We start from the raw sequence: 13,753 nt of genomic DNA on the forward strand, positions 1-13,753 counted from the left end.
TTTAAGTAATATTATCATAATATTACAGCCATGGGGCATTTTTCTGTAGAACAAATACTTGATATTTGAAGTACATTTTGCTGATAATACTTTTGTATTTTTTCTTAGGTAAGATTTTAAATGCAAGGCTTTCACTTGTTGCACAGTGGAAGCAGTGGGTGGAAAATATATATGGATGCTCCATGTCAGTATGCATATACATGCCTCTGTCTGTGTGTGTGTGTGTGTGTGTGTGTGTTTGTGTGTGTGATATCAACCAGTTGTGTTTTATGATGTTTAACCTGGCCCCAACATTAATACCTCTTCCAATTTTTCATCTTTGTGCAATATGAAGCCTTGCACTAGCAATTCCTTCATCTAGCATTCCACTACTAAAGTAAAGGATCTAAATACTTCCTCCACCCCTGGTTTTTACAAAATCATTTGGGAATGTTACCATGACGTTGAGCCGTAACTCCGCCCTCGCGCTTTTAAAGCACAACCAGGAGCCGGTGACGTCGATACCGGGACGGTCGGTGGGGGGCTGTCTCAGTGAAGAAAAGAAATGGCGATGCTCGGAGGGTTTAGCGCAGCACAGCACAAGAAAAACGTCTCTGACGGGAGCAGCGACATGTCAGAATTCGTCTGTCCAGTCTGCCTCGAAATTTTCGACAGTCCTGTAAAGACACAATGCGGCCATACGTGAGTATTTTGCCTTTTTTACCCGATTGTCCTCCCCTTAACCCACGTCTACCACCAGCGATGCAACGGTACGAGCTAAAAATAATGGGGGACACGGTTTGTTTATGAATGTGTCGTGCCACCAGACTCGCAAAACATCGACCACGCGTGTGTCTGCTTCTGTCGTGATCCTGTAATTCTATTCTGCTCACTTGAATTTTTGGTAAAAACTAGTGCAAGCTTGCTAAATCAGTTTCAGTTTTGTTTACATCAAAGAGGAGGCCTCACCTGGGAGTTGTAGTTTATATCGCCACTGCCTCAACTTGTCAAATCACTTAAAAGGACTACAAGTCCCTGCGCCCTCTTGAGGTGGGGACTTTCCATCTGCTTTACAGGAAGCTCTTGTCAGGGACTTAACAGGGATATTCCTGCAAATGACAGTATCCAGTTTCTCTTGTCAGACAGTGTGTTTTAATGATTGCCTATAAATAGAAGGGATACCTGAAGCTATTTCCTGCAGCTCACCAGAGACCAAATTAAAGCTGATCACCTGTGCTCTAGTATCCTGGTTATGATCAGGCTTTTGGAGGTTACATGCTGTGCATGTAAACATCTCATTCTGGGTTCAGAAACCTGGATAAGACCTTATTCCAGTATTGCTTAACTTGGATAAATACCTGTAGTACTCAAATAGAAACCAGGATAATGTGAGATGGTGAGAAATCAGGACAAGACTGCACATGAATTTTCATAAACCTGACTACTTGTTTACAGGGAGACAATTCTCATGTTCTATGTAAACATCATATCCTCAGTATGATCTAAATCATCATCATCATCATCATCATCACATTCCTACTCTCATCTCTTGTCAGGTTTTGCCAGAGTTGTCTGCAGGAGTGTTTGCGTCCACAGAAGCCTGTCTGCGCTGTATGTAGGGCCTCGCTGGGCCAAAACTGGACTAAAGCTGCTGAACTAGAGGCCCTCATCCAATCATCTGTGGCGGCTTGCAAGGGGTGTGGAGCTCAGGTATGACATTGCAAAAGCCGACATAAGGTGTCCGAAAGACCTTTGCTGGTTTATTGTAAATTGGATTTGGATACATGCAAGGGTTAAGACAGATCACGACCTTGAACAAGGCAACAACTGAGGCTTAAGTTACCATGACTGCATATGCACAAACTTCATTTCATGTTGAGCCTAAATTTCAGTCTTTATACTCAGACAGTAGCAGAGTTAAAAATTGCAAACTCGAGTCAACAATTATGTGATGCTGGTCATGCAGTGGTGGTTACTGACGTGTTTTCTCACTTTTCAGATTGGCCTTTCTCAGATGAGAAGCCACACAGCTGCCTGTTCAAAATACCAGGACTACATTGAGGAGGGAGTTAGGACCACTGCCCAGACCCAGCCTGCCATCATCAGGTGAAGTATAGCGCAATTAGGAAAATCATGACTCAATCACTATTCCCTACATAATAAATCCTCAACATTTTTATACTATAGTGAGCTGTACATTGTGATTTTGGACACTTGTGTTTATTTTGAGCAATCACTGTCAGTTGTAGTGTTGCATAACTTTAAAGCCATATTCAAACCAACTCCTGCCCTAAGTGTAAAAGCACAATCCCCCTCATTCATGTCAATGAAATTACTGTGTTAACACAGCAAGCAATGCCATCGCAGAGGACAAGGTGCTGAGTTGGCCATTTAAATTGGTACAAGCACAAATTGCAGGTAGATTACTTTGCAACATGAATGCTGTATTTCTACTGTTTACCTTGTCATCATTGCAACACAAAGCAAAATAATTGTTGCTAAGATAATTCTCCAGAGTTGTAGAATAATCCTGTCTTATGGTATTATAAACTGGACTTCCTGGACTGTGTTTCAGACCTCTGAAACAACAAGCCTACATCAACACTTTCACTTTCACTTTTAAACACAGGGCTGTTTTCAGCCTAAATGTCTAACAATATATTTATCAAAGACAAGGCATTGTGTTGTGGGTTTTTTTGGGGGGCAAAAAGTAGAGGTGGATTTCTGAGGCTACTATTTACTGTGTATATAGTGCATACTGTACATTTTACACATAACTTTGGCACTCAAATAAATTGAGAGAATAAAGAGATGTTCGACATGGCTCAGGACTTCACTGTTCTACACAGTTCTACAATCCATTTAGCGATGGCCCTAATTTCAAGTATGACTGCTAAAGAAATTTTCTGGTATATTACAACATAGGTCTTACTGTCATAGTTTACATAGAATCTGTATAGGACAGCATAATGTTTTTCTCAGCATCATCACCATAGACTCCACTGGAAACCTGTTTACAATCTAGTCTGATGTAGCCAAGGAAACTAGCCTTAAACCCTTTTTTTTTTCAACAGCAGTTACATATGCTTCATTAAACTATCTGCATGACTTGTCATTAGGTTTGACTTCCCAGTTCTTTAACCTCATCCCTTTGTAAACAAAACAGTCAACCTGCAGACTGAAGCCATAAGTAAGTAGATCTGCAGGGCAGAAGACAGTAGTAATGGATTATTGGGGTAAAAACAGATACCTTCATTTAGACCTAAACATAACATTTTGTTTTCACTTGGAGATACAACAATAAAACTTTGTGGCCTTTATTGTTCATTTCGCAGTTGGATTAATTAGGAAACAGCCTCTCTTTGCAGTAAGGCAGCACCAGAAAAAAAAGAAAAAGACTGTTATTTTAGCAAAAATCTAGGATGATGACATCTTCTCTCATGTCATGATATCAATATTATAATGATAATAACCAATATAATGGATAATATCATTGCATCCAGAGTGCAACAAAAAGCAAAACATTCCTATATTTAAGAAACAAATATCTGTAGAAAAAATGTTCAAATACAGAATTAGCAGCGTGACATATTTTAATATCCATTATTTTTATTTGGTTTCTTTACCACAGTCCAGTGCCAAATCGCTACACCTTCACCTGCCCATACTGCAACTGCCAGAACCTCGATCAGGACGGCCTAGTTGAACACTGCACTTCCCAGCATGCTCGAGATGCACGCCAAGTAGTAAGAAACCCAATTTCCATTGTGATTCCATCAGTTTGTTTCACACAATGTTTGGATCTAAACATGGTTAATAATTTGTACCGAAATGTTTTTCTTACACTCTCTTTATATCTGTTTAGGTATGCCCCATCTGTGCCTCAATGCCTTGGGGGGACCCTAACTACAGGAGTGCTGACTTTTTCCAGCACCTGAAGATCAGACACACCTTCTCCTATGATACTTTTGTTGTAGGTTGAGGCCCTAAAAAACTATACAGAGTTTCTTTTTTATGTTATTGACTAGTGAACTTATGTTGTCTGTTTTTATTTTCCTCACACCCATGTATTTGCAGGACTACTCCACAGATGAGCACACAATGATCCAGGAGGCTCTACAACGCTCCCTTTTGGACAACTGAAGTGTGAGGAACAATCCACCAGAAGAAAGATCCAGTGAAGTGAAGGGGAGATGGTGACGTGAAGTCTTCTGAAGACAGAATACCACACTTTATCATCATTCATCTATCATGAGGATGGTGGTACTACATTGCTGTGGGTAATCAGTTTCACACGGGATTGGTATTGTAACTATGAATCTATAGGTTTATTATTAAGATAATAAATCACGCAATATGGTTAAAAAAAGCATATTGTACTGTCTGATTTAGGAGTGATACTGTGTTTCTGGTGTGATAATCTCTTACCTTCCCCCAGTTGAGTCTGTAGATTTGATAGTTTGTTGAATATCTACTAAACTATGTTTATTAAGCTGTTCGTTCATTTATGACATGGTGTCATATAGCCAAAAACTTCCAAAGTTGTAATTAAAATTCCCTGTTGTCAATACTTGATGTTATAAAAGGGTTTGACCACTAGGTGGCTAACTATTGCCAGCAAACAACAAACTTCACCCAGTGAAGTCATCAGTCAAGTAATGTTAACAATAATATATAATCTCAAGAGTGACGATGCATGTTTACTCTCAAAAGAGGGGAATTTGTTTTTTTGTTTCTAAGTTCATTAGCAGATGTCTTTTTTATGCTGTTTCTGGGTGAAGTGTGTGTGTGTATGTATGTGTGTGAGAGAGAGTATGTGTTTGTTCTGTTTTCAGAGATCTACTGGAAAGAATAAATAATACGAGGGTCAAACAAAGCCAGAGATGGCTGTTTGCTTTATTGTAATGTTTCTCCCTTATGTCTTTGTGCCTGCTGGTAGATCTTGTTTCTGACTTCCAAAACTCATAGGGCTAACACTTCATCCGGTGAACCAAAACATGCAAGTAGGAGACCATCAGTGTGTCAAAACTGGTCAGTTATGTGATTTTTTTTTTTTTTTTTTTCCATGTGGCGAGACTTTCTTTGCATGTTTATAGCCATAGGAGGGCAGTAGAGTTCCACCGTTCTCTGGCCACCCATGACAGCCGCTGACCCTCACCAGCCTCCTGGCTCTGTTGCAAGACATAATTCAACACAGATTTCATGCTATAAATGTGCTTTACTCAGTGTGTTGTTCTCTGACTTTTTTAACTGGGTTTTGTGCATCAAATGCAGCATGCAAAAATTTCACTGGAAACTGAGGTTTTGGGGGGGGGGGCGGTGGGGTCATGTGGTTATAATTTTAACAGAATAACCATAACTTCACTTGACATGACATGATATGACTTTTAACTGTAACTTACTGTCGTGCATTTTTTTTTTCATGCCCAGTGTTCACAGTGTCTACAAAAAAAAAAAACTCAAATTTGTTTTGCTGGTTTTCATCTTTCTTAATATCACTGCCAACAGTTCTGAAAAAAAATCAGCATAGTTATTTGTATGCTTCCAAATACTGGCAGCATGTGAAGTAACAAGGAATTTGTTTGACTTCGATTGATTTTTGCTGGATGTTTTTGTTTTGGTTCTTATATTGTGAATTGTGTCTATTATTTTACACCAGTGTTGTTTTCCAATGACTTGTAATTGTCACAAATCAACCATATACAGTAGTGCAAATCTTCACACACAGTTGCATTGCATTTGTCTTCTATCAACGGGTAAATAAAACTGCATACACCCAGATCAAGTAGCTCTAGAGCAGAACCTTAATGCCTTTTCACGTAGTCTTTGGTGCCACTTGGGCCTAGATGTTCGTTTCTCTCTCCAGTAAAATGTGTAATAATTTTGTATGTGTTTCTCATGTATAATAAGCTTTTTTTTTTTCTTTCTCAATATATCTCTCATTCTCTTTTGTCAGCCCTATTGTCAAGGGGTGCTAAATCCTGATAAATTAAAGCTCTTTAATTATTTAAACCCTGGCCCCAGAAATCAGCCGTAGTGATTTATACCTGTGTGTATGAGACTTGTGGGGGAAGAAACAACACTCACTGCTTTGATGGATGACCACTGTGTGTGGGTGAGTGTGTGTGTGTAAGAGAGTGCAGTTAAAAGGAAGGTAATTTGCAGGGTGCATCAGTCGAAACTCTGGATTTGCTCAGCTGTCATAATCAGGCAATGGGCAAAGTGGTGTTTTATTGAAAAGAACTAACTGTGGAAGCAACCTTTCTACAAACCTTTGTTCATGTATTAGAAATCAGGGCAATGCTATGTCACACCAACAATGATCTTGCGATGTGATTTTGCATGTACTTGAATCTGTGCTAAGTTTATGATGAAACTTAGGCCCTTCGGTGTACATTGTCCACAGGGAGAGAAAACCCTCTCATCTCTGTTCTTTCCTTTGTGTGCTTCTTGTATCTGTAATTACTGTAGCTAAATGATATTACAGTTTCTCACCTAGCTCTACGGAGAATCTCACCCACCAAACTTCTTGATGTAGTCTCCCCTTTCTTCTCTTTTCTTCTCTTCATCCCCCCCTCCTCCGCGATCAGGTTTTTGCTCCTGGCAGATAGAGGAGAGATGTTAGCTGTGAGAGAACTAACGAGATACTCGAGTGCTTCTGGGCAGGAAGGAAGTCGAGCCGAAAAACATGGCAGAGAGAAGTCTTTCTTGTCTGTTTGGTGGCGGCGCTAAAAAAGGGAGAGGGGGGCCAAGGTGGGGAATAGGAATAGGAAGAAAGAGAGGGAAAAGGGGAAGAGAAGTGAACATATTGAATAAAAATTTCATAAAGTTCAGCGTGTGGTTTCTTTGATGCGAGCAATAGATAGTGTGTGCAGTCTGCAGGCTCTGTGGAGGCAGCAATTAATGCTACATGTGCCCAAAGGCACACTGCGAGAGTCGTGGGGACGGTGGCTTGTTTTATAAGTGTGCCGCACCATCACTCTACCCTAGACACCCCTTCAACAGCCCTTTTGTTTTCTTTTAATGTGTTGTCTTCCACCTAAGTCTCCTGTGAAGAAGGCACTACGATTGAAACCCAGCATCCCTGAACTTGTAAATTCATGCCTCTCGGTAGCTGTCTGAACTGATTATCGCCAAGACACTTGAACAGTCACAGATGAAACCACCAGAAGTTCAGTCAATATTTTTGTAATATTGTTGAAATTGCACACCTTTGAGTCATGAGTCAGGGCCCAGCGCCACCCATTCTCATTGACTCCTCTCTGTCTGTCTGCTTGAGTTTTGGCAACAGTCTGAAGATATTTCCTTTTGGACCAGGTCCAGAAAGATGGTCTCCTGTAGGTTATTCCACACCCATCACGCAGGACATCTGCAGCCAGTGAGCTAGGAATTAGGATGACTGACTCCTACCCATCACCCAGTGCTTTCAGTGGAAGAATGTCTAACATAAAAAGAGTGATAATGCATCTGTGGTATTAAAAATAGTTTTGGAACATCCTGTGTGATACACAGAAATGGTGACAAGAGATAGGAACTCCTCAAATGCCTGGAAAGTTCCCTTTCCCTTTCGGTCTCGCTCCCCTCTAGTTTTGCTGAGGCAGGTATCTGTGATGAGGTGCGGGGCGTGTGAGAGGAGCGCTGGGAGTTTGTTCACCGTAAAATTCCTCAAAGTCAGGAGAAACAGGAAGAGCGGGAATCCTGCCACCCGGGCACTGCAGCTCGGCAGGCCAGTCCTCTCAAATGTTTGAACAGAAAGTGCCAGTGGGCTTCCCCGACATCAATACTGGTTCTACACCAACTCCTCTTCCGCTTTTAAACTCTTAACAACCGACCCCCTACCCCAGCCAGCCAGACACACACACACACACACACACACACACACACACACACTTCTTGTGTTGCTAGCCTAAGAGCAATGAGTCTTAACTTTGATTTTATAATGCCTGCAACCAAATTGGCCCTGTATCAGCTGAAGTGAAACTTGCACATCTTGTGTGTGTGTGTGTGTGTGTGTGTGTGTGTGTGTGTGTGTGTGTGTGTGTGTGTGTGTGTGTGTGTGTGTGTGTGTGTGTGTGTGTGTGTGCGCATCTATTTTTGTGATCTCTAACATCTGACTCCTGCCAATTCTATACCAGAGGTACTCAGAACTGCAGGAATAAGAAAGCTTATATTTACTCGTCTTTAAACGCATCCTGTGTACTTTAGTATTCTAAATCACGTGCAACATATTTGGAGGAGAAGAAGAATCCTATTTTGATCTGTTTTGTGTAAATCTAAGTAAGGGACTTTGCATTCCTCTTGAAGCTACTGTTGGTGAGTTGCTGCAAATAATGTGGAAATGAAACTCCTCGTACCGGTTTTAGGGGCCTTTCTAAAAGCTTGGAAAGTTCTCAAAATCACCGTTTCTGCAGAAATATTCTCCTGGAAGTGAAAATGAATATGAAACACATTGATACAACTATCAGGAGAATTGCTAATCATTGCGTCCTCATTTATTTATTTATTTATTTGAAACCCGCACAGCCACTGTACTAATATTTGAAAGTTAAGCCCTCTAAGGTGTAAACGAGGGTGGTGGTGGTGGGGAGGTACAAAGTCCCTGGTGTATGTGTGTGTGTGTGTGTGTCACAATGGAATAGCAGACCAAGTGAGGCGAATGGATCTAAATTTTACTCCCCCCTTTCTGTCCCCCTGTAGACCAACTAAGATGTGTGTGTGTGTGTGTGTGTGTGTGTGTGTGTGTGTGTGTGTGTGTGTGTGTGTGTGTGTGTGTGTGTGTGTGTGGGGAAGAGAGTGAGGCCCAAGGCTATTATTCTCCCATTAATTTTTCCATTTGAAATCAAACCTCAGCGGGCGTGCATGAGGGAATCAAAGGAGGTGGGGAGAAGACTAAAGTGGGCATAACCTATCAGGGTGGGGGGATAAATGTTGGTTGTAGCAGCATTAATGTCCAATAGGGGAGGCAATTTCACTTTCAAAGGAATCCTCTCTATTTGTCAGACTGTCTCCCTGCGTCTTCCTCGTCCAGCTAGCCCTCAGGGAAAAACCGCACGCTATTAAGACGCTGTTTGGTTTGGTTTGGTTCAGTTATGAGAGTGGTTGAAGACAAAGTCATACATTTTCTGCTTTGACTGGTTAGATGGTAAACATGTCATCCTGATGTTTTTATCCTCACACCCAGCTCTTGCTGACACACAGGCACACGAGCAGCGCTTTCACTCACTCTGCGGTCCGCAAATGTTCTCATTTGACCCGCCTCTGCCACTTTCCTCTGCAAAAACTTTCAGCCCATACAGGAAATCTCACATCTTCATACTCCTCAGCTACACATACATCATAGAGAAGACCTGTTAACCTTCATTCCTCCACCCTATCTGCCCACACAAACACACACCTCCTCTACCTCACAGCTCCTTCAAATTCCAATCACTACTCTCCACCCTGTTTCAACCCCCCTCCCTTTGAAAAAGCGCCAGTGCTTGCTAATCTGTCAATCAGATGTTGTCCTGTTGTGGCGGTGATGGGGGTCCGTGATGGTGGGCCATGCACCTCCAGCAGCTCGGAGTGGCTCGATGATTAACCAGGCAGGTAGTGAGTCAAACTGCTGACAGCAGAAACACACTGACAGCTGATTTGGAAGACAATGGTCCCGTTCCCTCTACTTAACTTGTCATGGCAGTCAAAGCACCTTCTATATTAACTTCTGACGTATCTGGAGAGATGGAGGGAAACACTCATTTACTGCATTGCACTCATAGATATTTGGACATGTTCGCATAGGCACAAACACATATAGTAAATGTAAAAGCGGAATTGATTAGTAACCCGAGGAAGCTTGTTCTCAGAAGTTTTGATGAATGGCCTCAGTGTTTCATTACAGTGCCATCAGAGCTTTAAGTATACACTATAATGGGCATTATTCAAGTACTGCACTTGCTGTTGTGCTTGTGATATTACTATGAATGGCTTATAGGAAACGTTATGAGATGTTTCGTCAGTATATGCAGAGGTGAAGACAGTACAGTATAGTGTGAGAAATACAGCAGTGCACAAACACAAAACCCAACATCGCCGTGTCTCTCAGATTAATAGTCCAACACTTCCCAATTATTAACCGCCCCTGCAGTGTACCATTCATATTCAGAGCTATCTACCTCCCTCCACTTCCTGTGCTTTGTGTCTCGTGTCTTTACAGGAGGGAATGGACGACGCAGGCAGATCTGTCAAAACAGCAGCCCCCAACCACCGGTGGCTGCCCGTAGACAGCCGTCCATACACCTCCACCGGCTCTGGTCCCTCCTCGGCTCAATGAGTAACTAAGCTGCAGGTACTGAATCAAACTGCTGACAAGCATGTGGAGGGGGGTGGACGGGTGGGGAGGTGGGGGCTGTGTAGGTGGATAGATAGAAAAGGAGGGGAGGATGGAGATGACAATGGCATCATTTTATATCCCACCTTGGTGACGTAACCTTTAACTTTGCGAGAAAAGAAAAAGAAAAAAAAAAAGATGGGTCTCTCTCCTGTCCGTCCAGCCTCAGCCTCACATTTCCCTTTTTTTTTTTTTTCCCCCCTCATTTCTCCCTCTCACTCTCTAAGTGGCATCCTTTGATGGGCTGTCCCTCTCTCTCATCTTGTCTCCTTAGACAGATGAGTGCTGTCAGCGCTGCCATCACTGCCCAGCTAAACATTAATGACTCTCTTGCCTGACAAGTGTTGGCGGGGCAGAGGAGAGGTGAAAGGGGGACGCCTCTGGACAAAACCAGGGATGAAAAGGAGAAGTGATGGCTTTATCTGCTTGACAGATTCTCTTTTGTCTCTCTGAACTTGCGTATATGTATGTGTGCCATCAGCAGATTCTTGGCTCGACATGACGGTTTTATTGCCCTGTTTTTCCTCGTCTCTGAGGAGATGGACCTCTTTGTATTCCGATTGCCCCTCATCCTTCCTACTGGCATTGCTGACATTCCTTCAAGTATCTGTGCATGTGTGTGTGTTTAACTGCGCTGCTCCTTATTTGTTGGTTTCATGTGCGTTTCCCTCATAGCCTCATGTGCGTTCCTTGGAGAGAACATACTGGACTTTGATGTTGGCAACGGTGATGTTGGTGATGGCAGGTCACAGGGAAGAGTCATCCCAGTGGCACGGGTAGTGAGAGGAGAAGAGGATGGAAAGAGGAGATGAGGGGGGAGCTGAATGGAGGGGAAAGGCCTCTGCTTGTGGTAGAAACAATGTAATCTGTGGGTTTAGATGTTGGAAAAAATACACGACTACAACGTCACATTCAGTTATCTCCAAAGTGATATAACTGCCCTCAGGAATAGTTCTTTCTTCTTCTTATCCTTCCATGGTTCTGCTGCACTCCTCCATCCCACTGTGCCCACTTTTTCCATACTTTCACTGGTCTCTGTCTCTGTCTCTGTCTCTGTCTCTGTCTCCGTCTCGCTCTCCGTGTTGTCACTCAGGCCTATGGCCTCTTTCCCCTTCTCTCTTTTGAATTATTAACTCCCCAGCTCAGGGGAGTGAATGGGTACTGCTGAGTAGACAGAGCACACATCCGGCATCGCATTGCCCACATTTCGGAAATCCGTCCATTTAAGGGGATTACATTGCTGCTCCCATCACCCCCACAACCCCACGCTCACTCACACACAGATCCAAACGCATGCCAAAAAACTTGTGCAGAACCTTTCATTATTATGAACAGCTGATAGTTGGACAGTGAGATAAACAGACAAGTGCTTATGTCTTCCTGGCAGCATTCCTTTACTGTAGAGCTGCAGGCCTCCTGTGGTGCAGCCGCCCACTCTCCTGGCTTACTTCTCCCCAGGCAGCCTCTATCTCCTCTGGATTCCCGGAGCAATGATTAACCCCGGTTCTGATCAATGCTTCTGCTGACTCTGATACATCACTGGAGCCTTGCAGCTGCCATGTAAAGGAAGCGTCAACTCTGCGCTGCTCATGACAGAGCATGCCCACTCCATCACTTCTATCAGGGTGTTCACACAGACACAAACATGCACACACAAGGGGGTGGCCAAAATAACAGGAACACCTGACAATACCAGGCAATTCAGTATAGTAGTCCTGCTATAAATACTACTGCCGTGACGTTTATAATCGTCAGTTTTAGTTGAGGCTATTGGAAAGGAGTGTATTGATTTCTTAAGTGAGGTTGTACTGGACTGTATTATATATTAAGGTGTTGCTCTTACTTTGCCCTCCCTCTGAATATGTGTAATATATTTTAGCCTGGCGCTGTATTCAGAGCATGGGTGATGGCTCTTGAAAGAATAGAAATTATTTCAAGGATGTTTCTCCCTTCCTGTATTTCGAGTTAAGATTCTAATAATAAGTTTAAAAAATGCTGTAAAAAAGTTGCTGTGCAGAATCTGAGATTCTGGACAAATGTTGAATATTTTACTAAAATACATATTTTTTGTGTGTAAGCAGTTTAGGAGGAGGGACATAAAGAGAGGTGAAGAGAGTGAGATAAACATAGAAACAGAAGAACAAAATGAAAGGAGGAACGAAGAGAAAGATTGGCATCACTCATCACCCAGTGGTGCTTTACCTCGACAGCAGGGGGAAGCCCCGATTTCCTGAAGATGACAGGAAGCACAATAGCAGAGTGTTCTGTCAGCACATCCTACTCACAGAGCCAGGTTAATGATTCTGTTGCCACAGCTGAGATGGAGAGAGGGATGAGCAGAGGGAGGAACAGAGAGGAAAAAGGAGGTGGAGGGGGCTGGCATTCAGCTACACTAAGGCCGTCATTACAGCTGCATTAGGAATGATGGTGTGTTTTTGTCATTTTAATTACCTTTAATCTGATCTCTTCATACCCAGGCCGTTCGTTAATGAGGCAGAACAAAAACTACATGTCACACATGTTTAGCATGCATCCACGCTATCAGTCATACAGCTAACACGGCACGATAGTCACAGTGAGAGAAGCTCTCGACTCAAATAAGAGTTCTGCATCTCAGCAGAAAATTATTAAAATAACTCGGTGAGGAACAAGAACAACAATGGCTTAAAGCACACAAATCCACCAGTGTGAAACACACACACACACACACACACACACACACACACACACACACACACACACACACACACACACACACACACAGGTGCTCACTCCAAAACTGTAACTGAGATTTTTGCCTCATAAGGACTTGCAAGGCTCTGGAACTCTCCCTTTAAAAGTTCTGTTTTATTACATTAGAAAAAGTACAACTCTTCGGTCTTTATTTGATTCCTCTGTACCTGACAAAGAGCCAATTTGGCATCAAAATATTTGACTTTTCCTTAAGTAATAAAATAGAAAGTCCCTGGAAGGCACAAACCACAGCCACAACCAAGGCAATGACATTTAATATTAAAATTTAGTGTCAATATTATGGTGATGCATAGAAATAATATAAGTTGGCAAAATGGTTTCAGATATTTGTCTTTATCTCTCAATCTTGTAAATGGCAAGTGGCAGCCAAAAAGTACGCCAAATGTTTGACCTGAATTCATTAAGATCCTGTATAATACTGTATGAGATAAAAGTAGCCATTTTTTTATATATTTGACAGCTAACTATGTATTTACAGTGATTTTTAAATAGATAGACTGGTACTTACCTCTTTATTTTATATTTTATGATTTGGCACCTGATTAGAGTTATAACTGTAATTTTATTGTGTTAGAGACCGTCGACAAGCACGTCAAGGCGCCCAGAACAGCTCGCGCAGGACATTTCTAGCCAAATCTTGGACTTAACGAT

The 13,753-nt window shown here is 42.3% G+C and overlaps 1 protein-coding gene across 1 annotated transcript; it reads left to right on the forward strand.

Annotated features, from left to right (window-relative positions):
* The first annotated feature begins 504 nt into the window (after window positions 1–504).
* On the forward strand, window positions 505–5,294 carry LOC111219322 (E3 ubiquitin-protein ligase RNF114-like). The gene is made up of 6 exons (XM_022741957.1): window positions 505–681; window positions 1,536–1,689; window positions 1,979–2,085; window positions 3,611–3,725; window positions 3,845–3,952; window positions 4,057–5,294. Exons 1-6 carry the CDS (start codon window positions 545–547, stop codon window positions 4,120–4,122), a joined length of 687 nt encoding a protein of 228 aa, XP_022597678.1. The 5' UTR covers window positions 505–544; the 3' UTR covers window positions 4,123–5,294.
* The last annotated feature ends 8,459 nt before the right edge of the window (window positions 5,295–13,753 follow it).

The sequence above is a fragment of the Seriola dumerili genome, unplaced genomic scaffold, assembly GCF_002260705.1.
Source record: "Seriola dumerili isolate Sdu_G_001 unplaced genomic scaffold, Sdu_1.0 BDQW01000057.1, whole genome shotgun sequence".
NCBI classification, from domain to species: Eukaryota; Metazoa; Chordata; class Actinopteri; order Carangiformes; family Carangidae; genus Seriola; species Seriola dumerili.